We start from the raw sequence: 24,771 nt of genomic DNA, 5'->3' as shown, positions 1-24,771 counted from the left end.
CACACACACACACACACACACACACACACACACACACACACACACACACACACACACACACACAACCAAACAATAAAACAATACAATTAATCAATCAAACAAACAATATTTTTTCCAATGGTTGGAAACATTTTAGCCGGTGTCAAGAGAATGGAAGATAAGGAATGAGTCGAATGACACACCTGGCGAGTTAATAAACGTACATAGGCCTACCTCTACTTTTGTGGCAGTGCACACACGCACACATTAGAATCAGACACTCAACTTATCCATGTAATCGTCTGTCTCAACAGTTGCTTCTGATTATGCCCATGGGATGCATATTACAGTATAGGTGCATGTGGTTTAGTTTCAGTGTCATTTGTGTCACTCTCACATATAAACACACTGACATGCACACGTACGTACACAGGCACATGATCACACGTGCACGTGTATGCAGATAGCAAGGAACATAACAAGCAAGGACACAGGGGTGCTGCAGCAGGGAGCTGCTGCTGCAGGCTCCAGTTATCAGCAACGTCAGCAGGGTGAACTAGATAAGACATCCACGAGGCATCATAAACAGATGGAGAGCAAGGAACACCCTCTGTTAAATAAATAAATAAGATAAAATAAATAAGTGAAAGATTGTTGGATGAGAAGTCACAGTTGACAGAGAGGTGGAAGGAAAGGGAAAATTATAATAAGCGACCTGAGGAAAGGTGTAGGCTGCAGGGAGACATAGAGACGGGAGGATATGAGAAAGACAACTGTCTCCAGCTAGCAAAAATTGGCCTCATGGTGGCAATGTAAATACTTTTGAATGGAGGTGAATTGGAGTGTGCGTTCAAAGTTTGTCACTGATGGGTCCAGCTATGCTTGTGGCATTACGTGCAAACAGGCCCCAACGCAAACTTTGAAAGTGAACAAAATGTCATTCTATAACAGATACAGTACATCTTGATCACATGACTACAGAGATAATGTGTACCAATTTGCAGAAGCATTCTCCGGCAGCGGCAGCAGCCACGCCGCCGCCGCCAATTTCCTCTGCCGTGGCAGTGTTTCCTCTGCCGTGGCAGTGTTTCCTCTGCCGTGGCAGAGGCAAAGCCTCTCTAATCCGCCACAGACCGGCGGCTGCCGGCACCTGCCGCTTGCCACCGGCACATGCCGGCACCTGCCGCTTGCCAACCGGCAATATGCCGCCAGCTGCCACTTGCCACCGGCACATGCCGGGCACATGCCGGCACATATGCTGCTTGACGCCGGCACATGCCGGCCGCTGTCCCTCCCAATTTGTTTGATGCTTGGAGTAGGCCTAGTAGTAAAAACTGTTATGCACAGAAAAAGACAGAAAACTTCAATGCCAATCATAGCCGATCAGGATAGAATATAAAGGATCCATCTTAATCCCATGACTATAGAGATAATGTGATGTGTACCGATTTGCATGATATTTGGACAAAATCTGTAGGAGTATAGCCAATAATGTGTTTGGCAAAAGTCTGCCTGCTAATGGTGTTATAACAGGCCAACTAAGGGAATCTGCTTCTGCTCTGGCCTCCAGGGAGTGTGTGTGCACAGTTTCAGCCTGATCGGTCCAGCGGTGCCAGAATTAGCTGTCCACAGACGGACGCATGCACGCACGCACGCACACACACACGCACACAGCGGGTGAACAATACAAGCGGGTGAAATGGCAGGGTGGGAAAGAGAGGGGTAGAACACTTTTTACAAAGTAATAAGAGTGAATTAGTGAGGCAGAATGAGTGAGACAGCTTTCTAAACTTTCTAAAGCTGGCTTGGCTCCTGGGCATATTATGTGTATTCACCTCCACACACTCTGCATATGCATTACATCGGTAATGAAGCCTGCTCCTGCTTTGTCTCCCAAAGCGTCAGGCGGCCCCGTTTGTTTCTCCTCGTCAGCAACTTTTGATCAAATCCCACTAAATCATGAAGAATAACAGCAGACATTGACTGTGAAGGAGGGCGCCAGGGGGATCCAGTTGGGAAATGCACGGGTGTATGCACACAGACGCATACAGTATCTGCGTACAAGCTATCAAACACATACCCATGCGCGTGATCACAGCACACGCACACACACACACACACACACACACACACACACACACACACACACACACACACACACACACACACACACACACACACACACACACACACACACGTGCACATTATATTGAGAATTAGTTCCATTTTCTTTTCTATTGCCCGTATCATGAGCTACGTCAAAAGTTATTTAACAGATAAATAAAATATAAATTTTTAAATATAGATCTGATGTGGTTAAGTGACGCAGAGCTGCTGAGAATGGATTTTTGAACATGAGATATTTGCATTAGCAGAATATATAGAGAAAGCTTGGGACATACGGACACATTACTATTAGTTGCAGAATCATAGGCATATGCATACAGTATGTAGGCTAATGGCCGTGGCATTAATAGTAAACTGTAATGGCTAAGACTGTGTCTATGCTAAACCCATACAGTACTTAGGTGCATGGACAGCTTGCATGATTTATACAAGGGATGAATGCAAAAAATGTCTATCCACCGTTGCATAATGCCATGTAAAATATTACAGTCTGCACACAGTAAAATCCTCTGTTCATTTATCAACTTTAACCCTGGTGTTGCTATTTTGGTCCAAAATGTTCGAAAATAGCAGTCCATTGCATTGCTTTGCCATGGGTCCAGTCCAGATGGACCCTTGTGGATTCATTCCACCCTTACGGGTCCATTTAGGGGCATTTTCACACTCTCAGGGACAGATTTGCATCAAAGGCGTAGTGCCTTGAGTGTGATTTGCAGTGGCCTAAGGTGAGCGGAATTATCATCTGATTTACTAAAGCATAATATAATTAATTACACAATCAGCACATCGGTCACATTCTGCGTTTGAAGCAGATCTTACTGTAAGAGGAGTTGTGAGTGAACTGGTGGGGATGTGTTGTGGAGCCCTCAAGACTAACAGTCTAAAATCCTCACTAACAGCCCAAGGCAAAAGATTAGAGGAAAGGCCATATGGCATCATCAAAATCACTGGGGCTCATTCTGCAATTTAAATATAAAATTATGAGATATCTTGTCTGTAAAGGTGACATTTTGGCCCGAGGGTGGCGATAGGGGAAAGGTCAAGGGGTGGCTCCATACAACACAGAGCATGATTTATCTCGGCACGTGATTTTGCGATACAGTAGTCAAGTGTGTAAAGTGTGTGAGTGGAAATGTTGATCTAATGGTATAGCGCTATAGAGGAAATGCTATGGGGTCACCAATATTAGACATTGGTCATCTGATTGGACTGGACTGACATCTCCGTCCTATAGGCCAGGGCTCCACCATGGAGCATTCAATGAAAAAAAAAAAAAGCATACCAATAGTGGGGAGGTGTCGACCCTGGGAGACAAAACTTAAAAAAGAAGAAGAGGTCGCACAGCTCGTAGTCATGATGCAAAACACGTTTATTTTAAGATGACATACGTTTCGGCACAAAAGTTTGTTGATTGACACCATTGTGGGGAAATCTGTGCACCATAAAAGCGTGTGCACCTGGGACAAGTATGACAATGTGGGCTGTGATATTCCAGGTTCTGTTGTTGTAGATTCTATTCATCCAGATGGCACATAGCGAAGGCTAAAGATGCAAAGAGCTCCCATCTGGCAACAGTCATGCAACTGTAGTCAGATGGGAACGATTTTCAAGGTCAATAAGTAATTATTGTGTGCTTGCTTGATCTATAGACTTTGTTTTGAGTATTTGTCAATTCTGTCTTTGATTCTCCACAGTCTCCTTCCTGCATTTACTGCCATCTTCGTCACTACAATCTTACCATAATATCTCCTTCCATTATTTGCCACCGTCCTCCATTAGTTATAACTACAGGTGCACTTAAAATGAAGTAAACTGCATTTCCAGTCTGGTCTGGCAAGCACGTTTGATCAGTTACGCACAGAAAGACAGAATGCATCCGAAATGAGGTACAAAGGGCTTAGTAAATTTGTCCCCCAGAGCTCAATTAACACTGATGATTTCACACAGCTCTCTTTTCTTTACATGTACTTCTACTTTGAACCTCCTTATTATTTTCCTCCGTGGGAAAGTTCTCTTGTATGTTTGCAGTTTCCTTGAACATCAGTCTTCCTGCTTTGTGCTTACAGGGGTTGGCTTTTGTCAGCAGCGTGCCTCAGTCTGATCTCATTCCAACATATTTATTGTCTTCTCTCTTTGTCTCCCTTTCGTCTGTTTCTCTCTACACCCCTTTCCCTTTCGTCTGTTTCTCTCTACACCCCTTTCCCTTTCGTCTGTTTCTCTCTACACCCCTTTCCCTTTCGTCTGTTTCTCTCTACACCCCTTTCCCTTTCGTCTGTTTCTCTCTACACCCCTTTCCCTTTCGTCTGTTTCTCTCTACACCCCTTTCCCTTTCGTCTGTTTCTCTCTACACCCCTTTCCCTTTCGTCTGTTTCTCTCTACACCCCTTTCCCTTTCGTCTGTTTCTCTCTACACCCCTTTCCCTTTCGTCTGTTTCTCTCTACACCCCTTTCCCTGCCGTCTTTCCTTGACATTAAAGTGCAACCCTGCAGTGGATATAGTAACCTTAGAATCCTGTAGACTTGCTATCAATAGATGGATTATACAGAACTCACAAAGGAGCACACATTGCACGCACTCACACGCATGCACGCACACACATCCACACATGTAGAAACCGCTCATTAATGACTTCCCATCCAAGTGCTGTGAGAGTTGTGATACACAACAAAAAATATTGAAGCACGTACCGCTTGGGAGTCTGCAGTTTGCTTTCCTCGTCTTTATTCATAGCAATTAAGCTTCCCCCCTGCTGTTTTCTTTGACCTACAGTACTTTCATCAGTTTCTTTTTGTGATTGTTTTTAGAGAAATGTATGGAACAAACGTATAGATTTGTTCCCTTCGCTAAGTGTAAGGATTATTATGTACTTTAATGGCTCTGACTGTCACAAGTATAGGTATGGAAATGTGTAAGAGAAGAAAAATTAACAATATAATCTCTCCCATTGGCCCTCACGCCACCACACAGCTGTAAGTGAAATAGTCAGCAGTCACACGAGGGAATGACTATTTTTTTTTTTTTTTAGATTTTTTTATTTTGCGGCTTACGCCTTTTATTGATTTTTGAAGGGACAGACAGTAGGCTGACAGGAAACGGGAGAGAGATGGGGGGATGACATGCAGTAAAGGCCGTGTCGGGTCCGGGAGTCGAACCCGCGGCACACTGCGACTGGATTACCAGTCCGGTGCCCAGACCGTTACGCTACGGCCTGGGCCAAGGGAATGACTCTTAATTGTCTCCACCAGCCGAAGGCATGGGGAGAGTATGTTTTGCACTCCGTCCGTCCGTGTGTCCGTGTGTCCGTGTGTCCGTCCGTCCGTGACCAGCTAATCTCAGCCACCGTTAACCCGGTCGATGCCAAATTTTGCACACACACTCCCTGGATGCCAACCATGAACCTCTGCCCCAGAACGGCCCAGAACGGCCTGTTATAGCGCCACCAGGAGGCCGCTTTGTGCAAAACAAGTTTTTTCACAGTACACCTACAGATTTTGTCCAAACATCACGCAAATTAGTACACAGTCTCTCTAGAGCCATTCAACGAAACGGGTCTTTCAGATTTCTCAGACTCCATCCTGATTGGTTAAGATTGGCTTCCAAAGTTCACAGGAGTGCTCAGTTTCAAACAAAATGCTGCAAATCATGAACACATCGCGTGATTTCCCTGAAATTGTGCACGCACATTCCCACTAGGCCGAGGACGAAATGCCACATGAACAATTTCAACTCAGCCTCAAGGTGGCGCTATAACTGGCCCAAAAGTGTTTTTACCTCTAACTGCACGGATCTGTGGATAACCTGGTGGAGACCTGTGCCCAGAAGGGCACTTTTTCTAGTTTCAACTTGTATCTCTGCATGACATTTTGGTATAATTGGACTGAGCTGCACAAACGGGGCTATATCACCACGGATTGTTGTTGGGTTCATCTGGGGCCATCGTGTGCGCGTGCGTGCGTGTGAAAGGTTGAGTGTTAGTCGGGTGACAATGACAGAGAGACGGGGAGAGAGAGAGAGAGAGAGAGAGAGGAGGGGTGACTATGAGGGAGAGGGAGAGAGAGACAAGCAGACAGACAGAGAGAGGAGAGACAAACAGAGAGAGGGAGACAGACAGTGAGACTGAGAGGTCTCCATCACAGGTTTTCCTATTGTATTGGTCTAGTTGGTTGGCTGAAGAGAGACTGAAGGGTTTCCAGGGCTGAAGCATGGTGCCAGAGACAATGAGAAGACATCCATGGAGAATGGAAGCAGGGAGGGAGAAAGCTACATAGTCAAAATCCTCAGTGTAAATTTAACTCTGAGTGTGTGTTTTTATACTAGGCAAGTTAAATGAACACAGAGGGTTTTACTTTGTAGTAAAGGATTTAATGGCAGTTGTGAACAGCTTCCAAAAACCTGAGGACTTGCTGAAAAACCAACAGGCTGCAGCCATTATAACCCCCCTCCTCGCTACACTCAGGATTTGTATTTCTATACACTGAATGTACTATAGTGGCCTGAGGGACAGTCAGATACATGAAACAGACAGATTAGTACAAAGAGAAATGAGATTAGGTGGAGGTGGAGAAAGGTAAAAATAGAACACCCAGGGATTACCCATTTTGCAGCCTATTGAATGTTTCACGAGATTTAAGGAACTGACTGATTGATCAGTCAAGCCCTTCGGGAATGCATGCTGAGCCCTTTCCTCTAATGGAGCTTATAGTTCATGAGCAGGACCACACCTCCAGTCCAGCTACCTCCACCTCCAGTCCAGCTACCTTCACCTCCTATCAAGCCACAAGTGTGTGTGTGTGTGTGTGTGTGTGTGTGTGTGTGTGTGTGTGTGTGTGTGTGTGTGTGTGTGTGTGTGTGTGTGTGTGTGTGTGTGTGTGTGTGTGTGTGTGTGTGTGTGTGTGTCAAGTAATTATTTTGCCTTGGATTTTTTGAAGGCTCATTGCACTCACACACACACACACACACACACACACACACACACACACGGCATGCAATCCCGACAGGATAAATCCAATACGCCCCCTTTGCATACCCTATGCTTTGCTGAGTATGCACTCCTGTCCGTGGGGGCTGTATCAGTATAGCATGATGGAAATGAGGCTGAATTTGATGCCAATTATATACCTCAGATTTATTACTACGGTGTAGAACGCACACTGCCCTCTGTGCACTGCTAGAGGCCACGGATGCAGGGGTGTTTAAAGTGGACAGCTTACCTGAATTGTATTTTGAATGGCCTGCCCACAGTATGGGACATTTTTACATTGACGTTTTTTAGTAACCCCGGCATTTCCCAGAGTACAATTTGTCAAGATTCCTTGTTCCTCATTCTGAATGGTGTCAAACAAAGGCTATTTAATTATTTTATTTTTTTACCTTGCATGTCTGGCTAGTTATTTTTGTGTTTTGTTCACAGCACACACCTGACAAAAGACCATTGATAGAGGTATTTAATATTGATGATGATAGTTACCGTAAATTAAATGTGATGCATTATGTACAGTATGTGGCTCTTTTTTTTTATATTTTACCCCTGGCCCCCTTTGAAAAAAGTTTGGACACCCCCTGTGTATTGTGTGGAGGCTCACTGTATTGTAGCACATTCTTCATGTTGCAGTGTTAATTTCAGAATAACTAAAAATTTGAAAGAAATTGAGGCAGGGAAATAAATAAAGGAACAATGAAATAAGGGTGGAGAGTGGGAGGGAGAGAGACTTACATTTTAGTTTTAGATCTCCAGCATCTCCTATCCACTACCATTATAACCCTTCGTGGTACTACCAGTAGAGATAGGGTCACGTACTGTTCTTGTGTACATAATTGCATCAGAAGAAAAGTAAAAGAAATATCCAAGGATATGACGAAATGCCACACAGAAGTGTACCTATTTTGTAAAAGCCATCTCCCATCTCCATCTGCCTTTATTTTTTTGTCCAGCTGACAAATCAATGTTCTGTTTAGTCCACATTGACGCCTGAGCTGTGAATATAAGTCTGATCAGACAAACAGATGTTACACAGTCTGTTAGAATGCAAGTGTTGTTCTGTCTTTGTTGCTGAATAGAGTTAACAGGCTCTGTGCAACACTCATGAGCGATGTTTAGCCACATCATCAGTTCATGTTCATGTTAGTACTGTACACAAATCAGACTACATCATTTCAAATAGTGACAAGGACGATTTGCTCTCGAAGGACACAGCTTGCGCCAGGTACTACGATACACTGCCGAATGTACAGTACATCGACTATCAGTGTCAGTCTCGTGGTGTCAGTCTGTGGTTCATGTGGCACTGATGATGGTCGCACGACCAAAATGTTTGCTGTACTTTTGAGCATTTTATTGAGCATGTAAAATTACAGAAAAAGTTATTTTCTTAGTCTCTGTCTTTTATCCTTAAGCTATTTGTGGAGTCTTTTTCCCAATATGTTTTTGAGAACTCCCGTACCGGCAAATGCTGCAATGAACCTTGAACTAATGTCAGAAAGGCTCAACAGTTTACCTTGGACTTTATCATATTTCATGAGAAAAAGGTTAAATTGTGATTACCCACGATGTCCTATTGTGAGTTTAATTTAATCTACCTATCACATTATGTTTATTTATTTGATATGGACATGTAATTTCACATTACACAGTACAATTTGTAGATTGTGCTTAGGCTACAGTGTATTAGCACGTGTATTGGACGCCTGAAGACCTCTAGACTGCGGTCACTGGTCACTATCACTCACTTGTTCTGATCCCATTTCCCTCACCTACATCTCTCTCTCCTCCTTTGCACTGCTCTGACCCTGAGCATCTTGTTGTAATCCATTTAGCCTGTTGTCTTTCACGGCACAGAGTCCCACGCGCATCCTGAAGCTCCCTCAACTCATTAATCTCTCTTTCTCATACAGAGGGGCAACGAAGAATCAGACCCTATTCAAGCCATTCACACTCACACTCACACATGCTTATACCACACACGTGCATATTCATCTCGTTTTCTCTCTCTCTCTCTCTCTTTCTCTCTCTCTCTCTCTCTCTCTCTCTCTCTCTCTCTCTCTCTCTCTCTCTCTCTCTCTGTTTTTCTAGGTCACGTGCATGCTCCATATAATTTACCGTGTCCTGGCCTGCCATGAAGTCATTATTGTGTAATCCCTGTCTCAAGTGCATGACTTGCTCTCTCTCTCTCTCTGATACACACACTAGCCCACAAGCATATGTAGAAAATGGGAAGAATAATACAAAGTAATTCTCTTTATCTCTACCTCTTTATGTTGCTTGCCAAATGTATGTGTACAGCATGTATGCGTACAGTATAGCTCCCTCTCTCTCTCTGTTATGTTGCTTCCCTACATATCAAACAATACATAAATAAACAATAAACATACACAGACATTTTTTAAGATTAATATTTCAAATGTTAAAGCTTTCATGAGTATGTGTATCACTGGGACAGATACCTTTAGAAGTGCAGACATGTAGGTTGAATCACACATAATGCCTGATATGATGTCCTAAACACAGTGGTGGAAAGTAACTATGCGTGTGTGCGTATTCCTATATGATCAAACATTTTAAAGATACCATCCGTAACTATTAGTGAACTAGCCTACAATCTAACTACACAGCTGCAGTGGTTGTAGTTTGTCTACCTGCTCTGCTATTGAGATCCTTTGTTCCTGGACAGTATAGAATATGCAGTTGTGTCAACAGCTAAAACTTTGTCGTCTTCCAACGGAAATAAAATAAAAGGAAATTAAATTGGTGACAGTGGTGATGCTTCCGAAATGGCATTACATTTTTTGTTTCAGGTCGAATTGAACAGAAGTGGATTGTAATCATGTTAGCACCTGATATGCATTGATACTCTGTCTGACTTGTTAACATACATTTGTGTCAACTATAGAAACTGTACAAAAATATACTACATCCTAAAATCAATCCATTTGGTTGCCACGCCTCTCAAAATCAATTCACCGAATCACAATTTTAGCTTTGCTTGTGGTTGGCAGAGCAACACTGTGTGAGGTATGTTTTTAATTGCAAGACTAACTGGCTCCATTTCAGATACAACCTGAACAAGGCAAAATGCTGCCTCAGTAAATACCGTTTCAGATAGATGGGTTGCGATAGCCAAACCTGTAGGTAGTTAACATCACATTGAATGGACACACAGGGCAGTAAATGTGCTGCTATGCTAAGAGCTTGGCTCTACTATATGCATGGCATTGATGGGTACGAGCACTCTGTCCTTCGTCAGCAATCTAATCAAAAATGCTGACTTGCTGACAATTTCTAGCTCCGTTTTCCGGCATCCAAATTGATGCTCAGCTATACTTGCTACGGCACAGCAGGTGCTTCATGCAAATGTATCAGTTGAAGCTGTCATGCTCCCCCCACACTAAGATGATGCCCCCCCCCCCCCCTTTACCCAGGACACACAAAGCTCACACATCTGAAGTGAGGTGTGGTGGGGCAATAAACCCAGAGTTTAAGACAAATTAAATGCATGCACACACACACACACACACACACACAGACACACACACACACACACACACACACACACACACACACACACACACACACACACACACACACACACACACACACACACATCCCCGCTGACTCAGCACATATCCTTTCCCCATCTCCCGTCAACCTTCTTCTCCACGTGTACTCGTTCATCAATCCATCCATCTGCTCAGTGACAGTTCGGGGACTGAGGTGTGTTCCTGCCCCATCACAGCAGAGGCAGAATACACACACACACACACACACACACACACACACACACACACACACACACACACACACACACACACACACACACATCAATGCATCACTGTGACCTGCCTGCTGTGGGACTATATCACTATCAGTCTCAGCCTAGAGCTGATGCATGTGTTGTGCATTCAGAGTAGACTCTGAGCAACGCCGCAGAAATGTCTGCGGAGGAAGTGGTTGGAATAACGTGTTCCTTCCATGTGCTACTGTATGTCCAACCGGCGAAACTACCCCCTGTCAGGTGAAGAGAAGTGGCTGGGATGCTCATGCATTGAAGGAAGCATCATGCTCTCCCCAGGTTGGCGGAGGGAGTGTAGAGCCCAGTATTACATTAGATAATTGACACTGGGTGAAAATGTGCTGTGCTGTGCTGTGCTGTGCTGTGCTGTGCTGTGCTGTGCTGTGCTGTGCTATGCTATGCTGTGCTGTGTTGTGTGTACAACATGGTATGGTTTATAACCACAAGTAGTCAGTATTTGAATAGCCTGGCCCATCCTGTGTGATTTCTGGTCTAGAGGGGCAGTTGCCAGCGAGTACAAGGCAGAATCCTATTGGTGCCGACGTGAGCATGGCGATGGATCCTATTGGTTCAGCAATCTGAGCGCCCACCCCCGCAACCTCCTCCCCTCCCCTCCCTGGTAGAAAATAACGTAGAACACTGATCTCACCAAATTTGGATCGACGCCCCTCTGCACTGTTATTGGTTAGCAGAATACAAAGTTTCCCCAGGCGTTTCCCCAGGCTTTTCTTTTTGAGCCGAATGCGAAGGAAAATAACACTGTTAATGCAATCTGGTTAATGTTTGCCATGAATCACTGCAATTACATTTTGACTTCAAATATTGATGTAGAATTACAATGGGTTGGTGTGAGACCATGAACTTACAGCCTATGGAAATGTGTGCAGACTTGCAGATCCATAGTAAGATGTATGAAAAACATATACACCTGTTTAGTTATTATAAATCACAGTGGGGCAGAAGGATCTTTACCCCTAAATGGTTTGGAAAAACTCCCACACAATTGTCCCATTAACACCCTATACTGTAGATTTCCAAGTCTAGTTCATATTAATGTTCATATGACATGTTCAAATCTGTAGCAAATGAAGAACAATATTATTTGGTGTCCACGTAAGTGACACATCAAACTATACCATATAAATTGGTTTGTGTGATAAATATATTCATGCACCCATTATGATGAGTAATGAATCATGGAAGAAATAAAAAGCCAGAAACTGGATCAGTGGCCACAAGGCAAGTGTCACAGACACTGAAGGAGAGCTGGGGACTGCAGTGCTCTTTTCACTGAACCAGCTCAGGCTGGTGTCCTGAAAACAGCTGTCAGTTCAATGTATTGTCATTTATACATAATTTGCTCCAGCAGGTAAGTAGGGTGGCTGGCATCTCCCTTAGAGATTCAGGCACATGGGAGAGACTCGGAGTAGAGCCGCTGTTCCTTCGCCTGGAAGGGAGCCAGCTTAGGTGGTTCGGGCATCTGGTTAGGATGCCTCTCGGGCGTCTCCCTAGGGAGGTCCCACTGGGAGGAGACCACGGGGCAGACCAAGGTGCAGATGGTGTGATAACATCGACTCACTGGCCTTGGAATGTCTCGGGATCCCCCAGGAGGAAGTCACTAATGTTGCTCTGGAGAGGGAAGTCTGGAGCTCTCTGGAGCTGTTGCCCCCACGACCCGACTAAGGATAAGCGGTTGAAGATGGATGGATGGATGGAAGGTAAGTAGGTAAATTGACTATTACATTGAGAACAGCACGAAACACCGCATTAATAAGCGTATAGTGTATAATCTCTACTCTCAACCTTTTGCTACAAGTCATGTCAAGCTCACTTTTTAATACATTATGGATTTCTGCATAGATATTTAATCAGCATAATTTGTATGTGTACGCAGCCTTGACACATAATGGCCTCAGGGTGGTGTGTGGTGGAATGTAACCGTCTGAGTAGGCCTACTGATGATGACTGATGTCCTAAACACAGTGGTGGAAAGCAACTGTGCATTTACTTAAGTACTGTGTATACTTACAGTACCGGTAACAACAATTTTGAGGAATTTGTACTTCACTTGAGTATTTCCAATTTCCAATATACTTTTACTTCTACGCCACTACATGTGCCTACTCAGAGGCAGAGATGGGCAGTATTTGAAATACATGTATTTGAAATACGTATTTGAAATACTTTTTTGTATTTTGTCATTTGTATTTCGGCTGGGATGGAAGAAATGAGATGTATTTTGTATTTAGATACATTTTATGACCCAGTATTTGTATTTTGTATCAAAATACATTTTCAATGTATTTTGCCCATCAGAGATGGGCAGTATTTGAAATACATGTATTTGAAATACGTATTTGAAATACTTTTTCTGTATTTTGTAATTTGTATTTCGCTGGGATGGAAGATGTATTTTGTATTTTGTATTTAGATACATTTTTTGACCCAGTATTTGTATTTTGTATCAAAATACATTTTCAATGTATTTTGCCCATCTCTGCTCAGAGGCAAATATTGTATTTTTACTGCACTACATTTATATGAAAACTTCAGTTACTAGCTACTTTGATTATTACAAAACATACATTAACATTACAAAACATACATTAACCACTCCAGCCCAATTTCAGCCATTTGAAAATAGCCAAATTGTAGATCTGCTATTTTCTAAATATTGGTATACATTTGAAAACTGAAATGGGACATTCTGCATAGTGAGTACTTTCTACTTTTGGTACTTTTAAGTACATTTTGAATTCCAGACTTTGACTTGTGACGGAGTAGTTCTACATTGCAGTATTGTTGCTTTTACTTAAGTAAAACAATTGAGTACTTTTCCCACCACTGCCTAAACCTACTCTCCAGTGACCCGTGTCCGCCCGCATGTCTCCACCAGACTTGAACTGCAGACCAGGATGACCCATTGATTATACAATGGAACGCTGGCCCTAATCAGCCCCTCGGTGACCAATTACAGGTCCTCGCCATTGCTTCCTCAGCCAACCACAATCCTTCACTGTGGCCATGAGAACAAATGTACTCCAGAACCTGCACTGACACTAGACACGTACAGTACTGCAGTGTTTGTTACCGTACAGCATTGAGTTCTGTACAGTAATATATGCTTGTGTGTGTGTGTGTGTGTGTGTGTGTGTGTGTGTGTGTGTGTGTGTGTGTGTGTGTGTGTGTGTGTGTCACACTTGTACAATAAATAAACATCATATTCTTCAGCTGTGGAAGTGGATAGAATTGGGACCCCCTAAACTGCTGTAATATTTTAATAATGCATAATTTCATAACTTTGAATATTTATATCGAAATAGTACGTCCTGTCAGCATAATTATTAAAATATCGCACTTGGAATGTTCTTGTTGTAAAAGAAAAAATGTTGCCAAATCTGTGGTTGTGAGTACACACTGCACACTAAAATAGTCTCTGTGGGCTTGTTTGCTTGTCTGCTTTCTGTGTTTCTGTCAGTCTGCCTAGCCAACAATTGTATCTGTTTTTATAGTTCTGTTTCCTAATAGTTACAGCCTACATCATCTTACTGTGTGTATCAGCCTTGTTTGTCTGTCTGCCAGAAGAAATGGTCCCTTCATTGGATGTCATCATTATACTGTAGATGTAGCATTTTCTGATACAATTGTGACGGTACCACGACCACTCACGAGAGTGGGAAATGACTCCTGAAAAAATATGACTCTTGCTGAATGGACAAAACAACACAATGTGAAGAATAATGGCGATGACAATCAAAACCCACCTCAATTACTGCTTGTAGTAGGACTTCATACACTGTGAACATACACATCATACACATCCACCATGTTGTAACACTAGGCAGTAGGCACTAGATGTGTGCAGAATACTGCATCTGAAAATGTGTACTTTAGATCTAAAGGACTTTTGGTGCCGCCCTGTTGATTTTAGTGTGGTATATACTGTACACTGTTTGGGATACAATAGCTAATTAGCATGAAAACACTACATCTTCACCATTCTTGCTTTATTACTGACAAAAGCAGCTGATTGCATTTCCAGTTTCAATGGAAAAGGCAATGTGTACAAAGGCCTCAGCACACAGCAAAAATCCTCTGTGTTCATTTCATTATCAGAGTGTACAAATGGACCCATAAGGGTACAATTCCGATGAACCAAGACTGAGGATATGACTGTGTATGTGGTTTGACTGTGCTGTGGTACACTCTCCTTGGAACCAAAAGAAAATGTATGTTTGTTAGGAAAATCACCCTGGTTTGTTCACGCCTCTACAAAGAGACATGTTTTCACCTTTCATTATGTTATGCATGGCTACAACAGAGAAAATCAATACTGTTGCTTTCCAAATGGCAAATCCATTACATGAAAAGCTTCTCAGCCGGTCTAAATCTGTCCCTTGGTATAAGGTAAGAAGCATGGTTGTGACACTTGTTGTGACATGACATGACATGACAAATGAGCATCGTATGAATAGTCTGACATGTAATAATAAAACTTTATTTGTATAAATCATGCAGCTTAAAGTCCTTTACAGAGCAATGGAGAAAGAAAGAAAAGAAAAGCAAGGCATAAAACATTAAAAATAACAGTAATGCAATACAGTGAGGACATGAATAACAAAAAATTTAAAAGATCATTTAAAAGCAAGAGTGTAGAAGTGGGTCTTGAGCTGTGCTACAGAGGTTGCCTGTCGAAGGTACAGTGGGAGTTTGTTCCATGTAATTATAGAGGAATTTCCTTAATGCCGCAATTGCTGCAAAACTTTACAACAAACTCATCCTTAATCGTCTTATCCCCTTCGTTGAGCCTCTACTCCGAAACATTCAAAACGGATTTAGAGGTGGTAGATCCACTTTGAGTCAAATCCTGTGCTTATGTAGGGTTATTGAGGAATCACAGCTCTGCAACAGTCTTTGTTGATTTCTCAAAGGCTTTTGATTCAGTGGACAGGCCAAAATGTTTGAAATTCTTAAATTATATGGTATCCCCGACAAAATGATCAATGCCATAAAAGTTCTATATACAAATACCTCAGCGATCATCCTTACTCCTGACAGAGAAACACCATCATTCCCCATCCTTGCTGGCATTCTCCAAGGCGACACACTTGCTCCATTTTTATTTATTATTGTTGTTGATTACTGTATGTTCTTCGTATGTCAGTTGATACTATCAATGATAAGGGCTACCAACTAAACCATAGGAGAAGCTCTCGTCATCCTGCTAAATACCTAACTGACACTGACTTCGCTGATGACATCACGCTTATCAGTCAATCATTGGCATACGCTCAGGCTCTCCTTCAGTCTCTTGAGCAGGCCTCCAACTGTGTTGGTCTTTATCCCAACGAGACGAAAACTGATGTAAATATATGCAAATCCAAAAAGAACCACTTATTTACAATAAAACACATAACAACACTCCTCTGAAACAGGTTGATGACTACAAGTATTTGGGTTCATATATATCTTCTTCGCAAAAGGACTTTCAAACTAGGAAGGGTATGGCCTGGTCAGCCTGCAATGACATGCATAAGATCTGGTCATCCCAGCTCAGTAAGATGTTAAAAGTAAAAATATGACATGACAGCCGATTCTACTCTATGGCTCCGAGACATGGACACTATCAAAGAAACTAGAGAAACGGTTGGATGGCACTTACACCCGCTTTCTAATGAGAGCGCAAAATCTGTCTTGGAAGAGCCACCCATCGACTAATCTAATATACAGCAACCTTCCCCGTGTTTCTTCTACAGATGGGATTTATGGCTCTTTGAAGGGAGCCGGATCTCTGTGATGCGTTCCTTTCAAAGAGTCGTTGAAAAGACTGGCTCACGGGGAAGTTCCCGATGGGTGGGGGAGGGGGGCGCAAAATAAATCACACCCGTGTGAACCGAGTGGTGCAACTCCCCCCCCCCCCCCCCCTCCTCTTCTCTCTCTCTCGCTCTCTCTCTCATTAGCAGGCAACAGCGCCCCTACTGGTACTCATTATATGATGCTCATACATACATACATAGGTGAACGTATAGGTGAACGTCACATACATAGGTGAACACGGACAAAGCTGTTCCTTGGAGTGGTTGCACCACTCAAAAACAAAAAAACTGCTCAGTGTCCGCCCCAGTGCCTCCCCAATGTCTGCCCTGGGCCTCCCTAGTGCCTCCCCAGTGTCCCCCCAGTGCCTCCCCAGTGTCTCCCCAGTGTCCCCCCCCCCCCCAGTGCCTCCACAGTGCCTCCCCAGTGTCCCCCCCCCAGTGTATCCTGTTTAGGGTGCCAGATTGCTCAGGACCGGCCCTGGTTGAAACCCCTCTGCCCCCCTCCTCCTCTAAAAAGGAACAGCTCCCTACTATGAACCGGATCCCATCGTTCCTTTCAAAGAGCCGTTCAAATTATCCGATTCGTTCACGAACGTCACATGTCTAGTTTCTTCACTAGTTCGATCCATAAGAACACATGATCTTTGTTATAGGGAGTGCAGAACCAATAACTTGCCTGGGAGCTAAAACTGAGTGTGTATCATATTGATCTATACACCAACACGCCATACCTGTGTCAACATTATGACCAACCGTGGCAGAAATTGCTGTCTCGTCCAAGGCTAAACTAAAACATAGCCTTCAAAGTCTCTTATGAAGATACTGGAAAAACCCACTTCATAAACCTTGGACTACTGCACTGTATTTGCAATCCGTCTCCATGAGACTGGTGCGCGACTGGCGGAGGCTGACAATCTGTGTGATATATACCGCCTCGGCCATGCAGTAGATATCCCATAGACTGGACAGAACAGCCCTGAGGGCTCTCTCGCAATAGGGCAGATTTACATCCATCTGTATGTGCGCGTGGGTGCGTGCGCGTGTGCATGCACATACACAGCCACTTGTTTACGCTCATGTCTGTGTCTGTTAGCCCCACAGCCTTATCCGTCAGCAGAAACATACAATGTGCTGACGCAGGGGAGATGGACACTCAACAACACTGCCGCATTGACGAGAACCAGGGAGGGCGTCAATACGGGATCAATACGGCAATAAATAACTCAACAGAGCCTTCTGAGCCTCCATGCCTGATCTATGGGTTAACTGGGGACGTATATAATTAGAGCAAAGAGAATGCTCACATTTTAAATGGTACACAAGCACAGTAACACCACTGTACAAATGTCTCACTTTTGCATTTACTTGCCACTATAGCTGCTCCATCAGTTGATATTTTGCAGTGCACGCATTTTGCTTCCTTCTGAGTAAGCCTTAAACGTATTTAAAATAGGGAGGCAAAATGGTGTTTGTCAAAGAAACTCAGCGGAACAGGATAACGAGAGCTACTGTAAGTCATTAAGGATGACATTGGTGTTAGTGAACAGCTTTTGCAGAGCATATTTTGTAATGGGTTATTTTGGTAAATGCCACTGAATCAGCAAACAAACGTGTACAGTACACACGCACGCACATACACACTGGTTCAACATTCTGAAATAATTGCCTGGTTATCCTCATAGATCTTGCAAACGCTAAAGATTCATCCACCTACTGCACTGAAATGGATTAGAGCGACCTTCCCTGAGATGCTGTAAACATTAATATTTTATCTCCCCTTAGATCAGCCATTGTATGATTTTCCACACTGCGGAGGGCAGATCATTTGCGTTAACATAAACTCTAACATGAGCCATAAAATGCATTACCACCGTTTTACGAAGATCTGACGAGATACAATGCAGTGTTTGTTGGTTCAAACAAACTGACTAAAGAAATCAAACTTCGACCAGTGGGCACTGTAGTTTGCAACGGTGTTTGAAGTGGACTCACCCCTGGAGGTCCTTCACGGACATGGAGATCTTGAGGTTGTGTCCCAGAACGTGAAGGGCAGTGAGGATGTCCGCCCACTGCACCATCTCCCCCAGAGGACCTCCCTTCAGCACCTTGGGACTGAACACATCTCCAGACTCCTCTGTTAGGAAGCCCACATGGACGAGGATCTAAAGGATGACAACAATAATAATAACAATAAGGGTAATAATAACAATAACAATAATAATAATATAATTATTGTTCTGAAGGATATTCGTCTTCACGGGTCTGTTCAAAACACCCACAACAAAAACACATATAGCACAGAAAAGCATCACAAAGACAATACTGTAGGTCCCCACTGTACACAGGACCCTCATATTGGTGGGGCAGTTTATTTAATGCCGTGATGGCTGAGGAGACAAAACGTTAAGGTTCTGTATCTTTGTCTAGCTGGCATGAGGTTGAAAAGACGATACAGGGGATGATCAGTCAGTGTAATTTGATATAACTGTGTGATGGCCTTATTGTTCATAACTGAGGGTGTGACTGTAGGAAGTCAGATGATCTTGGAAGCTTGGAGCTTTTGTACAGTAATAACAGTATAGAAGGCATAGTGATATGGACTTTGACTGATGGAGAAATTCCGGGGAAAACACTTATATTAATTAGCACTCTTGTTTCTCAAAGATTTGTTGCATGTGAAGTGACCCATAATGTTAGTAAGCTTTAGTTTAGTTAGTATTACAATCTGCTTTATTAGTTTAAGGATGATAGTAATCAGAATGTCATGCTCTTCCAACTGCAAAAACACTTAAACTCCATTGAATAATCCCTTGTGTGTTATAATTGCATAAAGCATATTTATGCTGTCCACCTAGCCCTGTAAACATGATTCTCGTATTCATACGAGAGTCATGACGCAACTTCACCCTGGTTTTTGCAGACGCTACATTTACAAATAATTAAAATATATAAACATTCGCATTTCAAATATAAAGTACTCACAAAGTGTCCCACGGGTGTTAGTTAGTAGCAGCGCCAGCGATTAGAATTTCTGTATCCCGCGTTGTTTAATAAAAAGCATTTTTATCCGAGGTGTTATTTTGCCATTGGCTTTCAACTACGCGCCCCTATCGGTCGGGAGGAGGGTGGCACGCGGTGTGTTCGATATAGGTACGCTGACCGCCCTGCCAATACAGACTAATAGGCGAGTGCGCTCCCGGTGTGCAACTGTGGATTTCCCAAACGAACCCCGTTTGAAAAAAGTAGCCGGAGAGCTCGGACAAAAATGCTTTTTATTAAAGAACGCGGGACGCAGCAATTCTAATCGCTCGCGCTGCTACTAACTAACACCCGTGGGACACTTTGTGAGTACTTTATATTTGAAATCTGAATGTTTATATATACGGAAATCTTGTAAATGCAGCGACTGCAAAAAACAGGGCAAAGTTACTGCATGACTGTCATGATAATTATCATGGCAGTCATGTTCCAGGGCTACTGTCCACCCAAATCCACGTAATTACTACTGTAATGAGACTATAATGTGTGGGTGCACAAATGAGAATTCCTAGTTATGTAGTATCCACATTGTATAAAATGTGTAGAAATTTAGAATTTACAGTATGGAACTCATTGCACATACTGGCTTCAGTGCTGTCATGCATACAGTGCATGAGTAATTAGCACAACATGCTGAGACTGTGAGTGAAACGAGCCGCATGTTGGTTTACACTGTGAATTAGACACAGCCATCTGAAGAGGGTGGATTTGAGGCGTGAGAGTTGTATGAGGTAGATGGTGTCGAAAGCAGCACTGAGGTCGAGGAAGATGAGGATGTTGAGTGAATCAGGAGCGCAGGGGGTCATTGGTGAATTTGATGAGAGTAGACTATGTACTGTGTTTGGAGCGGTTCCAGGATTTTTTAAAGAAAGGGTAGGTTGGAAATTGTCCGGTACCGGTAGTTGTTGGGAGTTGTTGCTAATACCTAACCGACACTGACTTCGCTGATGACATCGTGCTTATCAGTCAATCATTGCAATACGCTCAGGCTCTCCTTCAGTCTCTTGAGCAGGCCTCCAACTGTGTTGGTCTTTATCTCAACGAGACGAAAACTGAATACGTAAATATATGCAAATCCAACAATAACCATTATAAAACCACTTTACAATACTCCTCTGAAACAGGTTGATGACTACAAGTATTTGGGTTCATACATATCTTCTTCCCAAAAGGACTTTCAAACTAGGAAGGGTATGGCCTGGTTAGCCTGCAATGACATGCATAAGATCTAGTCATCCCAGCTTAGTAATGGACACTTTCAAAGAAACTTGAGAAACGGTTGGATGGCACTTACACCCGCCTTCTAATGAGATCTAATATACAGCAACCTTCCCCGTGTTTCTTCACTAGTCCGATCCAGAAGAACACAGTTTGCCGGCCACTGCTACAGAGCTGGAGTCCTGCCTCAAAGCAGACCAGAGGTAGAAAACTGTCGTTCCCTGATGTCATCGCTAGGGACACAGGCATCAGTAAGCTAGGAACTGGGGATGGCAATGAAGGACCAGAAAGTCTGGCGTGATATTGTGAAATCCACAATCTCGACCGCGGTCGAAATATGATGATGATAAGTTGTTGGGAGAGTCGGGGTCAAGACCATGAGGATGGGTGTGAAACAACAGTAATAGTTGACTATGAATGAAGTATTTGGAGATATATATTCATGAACAAAACTAAAAAGACATGCATAAAAATAACACCCAGACGCACACAAAAGGGTGATTTTTCTCTGTGAGTAGACAATGTAAATGGTGAAACAGTATGATCCTTCTAGGCCGAGAGCTGGTATCAGTGATGATGTCCTTAAGCTTGTGACAGTGCATGTTGTGCACAATATTCTTCCGTGATCTGTGTGCGCAGCAGAGTCAAATAACAATGAGAAGCTATATGGCTGGAATGAGAAATCCCTCCATTTAATAAGCTCGGTCTATTAACTTCTCGTTCAGAAAAAAAAGATAAGTGAAATTTAATTACAGTTTGGGTGGCAGATGGCAAGAGTGAGAATTCATGGGGCCAATAACAGAACTCATTCTCCTGGCGTGCTGGCAGAACGGTGGTGTGGGGAGTTAATATCCTACAAACACTGGCAGCAGGCGGCAGGCAAAAGAGGCACATTTCACATTATTGGCAACAGCGAAATAACACTGCTAAATGACTCCGCAGAACATCATGCTGCGGCAGCGTGAAACTTCTCCCAAAATTGGCATCCAAACACAACAGCAGAATGAATAAAGGTGAGGAATTTAAAAACCTGTCTCTCTCTCTCTCTCTCTCTCTCTCTCTCTCTCTCTCTCTCTTTGGTAACTGCTAACTCAGCTGCTGAGGGGGAAGTTGACTTTCTTTCTTCGTGTTTTCAACTCCATTTGCTAATAGCTCCTCGACAGTGGCAAAAAATAAATGGAAAAGTTTGAAAAGTGGGCTCATCTAAGCGTCGGGTTGCCTACCCCGGGGCTGTGTTGTGACCGATTATATGGCCAATCGGACAATGTGTTCATGATTTGTGGCATTTTGTGCAAAACGGGCCCCTCTGCCAATTGAAATTGTAGCCAATGGGGATGGAATGGGGATGGGGATGGAATCTGAAGATCTGATGGCAACACACGTCTTCATCACTATAGAGACAATGGCCCGGTTTCCCAAAGGACACCTCTTGACTTACACCACGGTGTAAGAGGTATGGTGTTGCACACGCTCAGTTGCCCTCACATGAAGCCTGTGTGCGGCCTAATTGGCTGCATGGCAGCCAATCAAACACTATGTCCTTTTTTGGGAAACACTGTCAAACACAACAACATAGAAATACACAACCTAGACTAGAGCACAGCCATACCTGTCATCATTGCGCACATAAGGCCTCCTGCATGAATACACAAACCTGTTTCCCTAAAGCCTCTTTAGCCTACACACACACACCTGTCGACATGTGGCAGTATTAAAACCATTCGCAGAGAAATGTGTGGTGCGAGTGGTGACTTTCTTCATCTCATTTAAATGACCATTGCGTGGCACATCTATGCACGGAATGTCTATGTTCACAGGCTTCATGTGCGGCCTAGAGGGCAACTGAGCATGTGCAACACCATACCTCTTACACCATGGTGTAAGAGGTGTCCTTTGGGAAACCGGGCCAATGTGTATTCCGTATTTCACACACCCATGTGAAGTGAGGAGTGCTCTTATCATTATACGTCAGACGGACGGACGGCTTGCCGGGGATAATACATAATTTTAATTTGATGTTAGAAATGTAACTTTTATATCATAATGGAGTGTATACAGCCCAGCAATTGAAGTTCTTCATTGGCAGCAGTAGCAGCACAACATTGTCCAAAATGAATGGTCTACCCCTCCTTCGGTGGGATTATAATCAAGTATAACTCTCTCTCTCCCTTGGAAACGTCTTGCTCAGCCCAGCCCAACCTTGTTTCTTGCGTGCGCACCATTCACTTCCTTCCTCTGTACACTGCATCCACGGAGCGGATCAAAGGGATAATTTCTGACTTTATGCTGCATTGTGGTTACAATATTAACGCTTCTGAAGAGAAATAACGTTATTGGCGCAATGTAGAAATGGGTGATTTTGCTTCCTGCTTTTTGGGAAACGGGAAAGTGAAACTGCTTCAGAATTCAATCATTCATTCAAACCTTTATTTATTCTTGAAAGACATTGAGGTCATTCTCATTTGCAGATACACATAATAAAATATTTCAAAGCAATAAACAAAAACAGAACAGAACAGTAACATTTCCTCATCGCGTGACGTAGCACGTAGGCTATTTTAAAAACAGTTGCAGACACTTGGGGGTAAGTCTGCAATCATTCAATTTGACCGTATGTTATGGGACAACAGATCTTTAATTTAAGCTGTATAGGTCATTCCATGTGGTTGGGGCACTAAAGGCTGTTTTCCCCACCTCTGTGTTTATATTTGGGACCTTTAGTGTGAGCCAACGACTGGAGCGTGTCCTATATGTTACAGGGTTCCAATCCAGCAGAGCTTTTAAAAATAAACAGATATTAATGTTTATTTCGCCTGTCGGCCAAGGAGTGCCAACCCACTCATCTGGTGGCACTCTAGTGACATTATTCTGAATGATTCAGTGGCCAATGTGTTAACAATCAAAGAAATTAACCCTTACCCTATGGCCATATGGCCACAATTAACAATCAATATAAGGCAAACGTTTTCAAATTTCATTATGCTTTAATTAGCATGTGACGTGTCAAACTAGGGTGTTTCTATTATTCTGAATCGATTCCAAGCATTAGTTCTGCACGAAAAATAATCCTTGGGCTAAATTCGGCCATAGCCACTTGCCCAAATGTGCCCAAATGTGCTGACCTCGTCACACTTGTGATGACAGCTATGGCCGTCCCAATGGCGCCCTGGCTAAATCATTCGAGCATGCCCTGGGCTACATCTGTGCAAAATGTGGCACTTTTAGACAAATTAGCGCAACATATCCCTATGCTCCTCCACTAACTGGTCTCACTTCCTTCCTTGACTACATGTTGTCTCAGTAAAGCCCGAACCACACCAAAGGTTCGGGTCGGGACAAAACGTTTTTTTAAGGTAAACCACACCAATGCAACTCCTTGCAACTCAATGAGTTGCATTGGTGTGGTTTTTTTGTACCCATTGGTGTGGTTGGGGCTTTAGATAGCCCTCCCCCTCTCCACAAGGTGGGGTGAGTGCACCATTATGGTCATTGTAGGAATCCAGCAATCCAGTCAAACCATAGTCAAACACACAGACTACATTATATTTCTGGCCATCGAGTGCACATTTCAAATTGTGTTATCTACTACAAATACTATTCACATTGAGTGACTGGAGTTTCTTCCAGTGGTGAAATGTCCCTTTAATCACAAACACAATGTGATGGTGAAAATTAACAGGTGGCAAAACACATAATTAGTGCTGTTTCTGGCTAGCGACCAGGATCCAAATACGGAATACTGAATAAATTAAGTGAATTCTAACCCTGAAACCGTCTCATGGCCTGCTGCGTCTCTAAGGAGTCAG

The 24,771-nt window shown here is 43.2% G+C and overlaps 1 protein-coding gene across 1 annotated transcript in view; it reads right to left on the bottom strand.

Annotated features, from left to right (window-relative positions):
* LOC310858714 (alpha-1,6-mannosylglycoprotein 6-beta-N-acetylglucosaminyltransferase B-like) overlaps positions 1-24,771 on the bottom strand; it is a gene marked incomplete at its 5' end in the record, with an annotated part of 152,539 nt that overhangs the window by 32,391 nt on the left and 95,377 nt on the right. The window contains 1 exon segment of the mRNA XM_083764959.1: positions 18,701-18,870. Within this exon segment, the coding sequence (XP_083621085.1) occupies positions 18,701-18,870 (170 nt within the window).

Source organism: Protomyctophum parallelum (assembly GCF_964188405.1).
Source record: "Protomyctophum parallelum genome assembly, chromosome: 5".
Classification (NCBI taxonomy): domain Eukaryota; kingdom Metazoa; phylum Chordata; class Actinopteri; order Myctophiformes; family Myctophidae; genus Protomyctophum; species Protomyctophum parallelum.
Note: the sequence above shows the minus strand (reverse complement) of the source record. Positions and strands in the feature narration are given on the sequence as shown.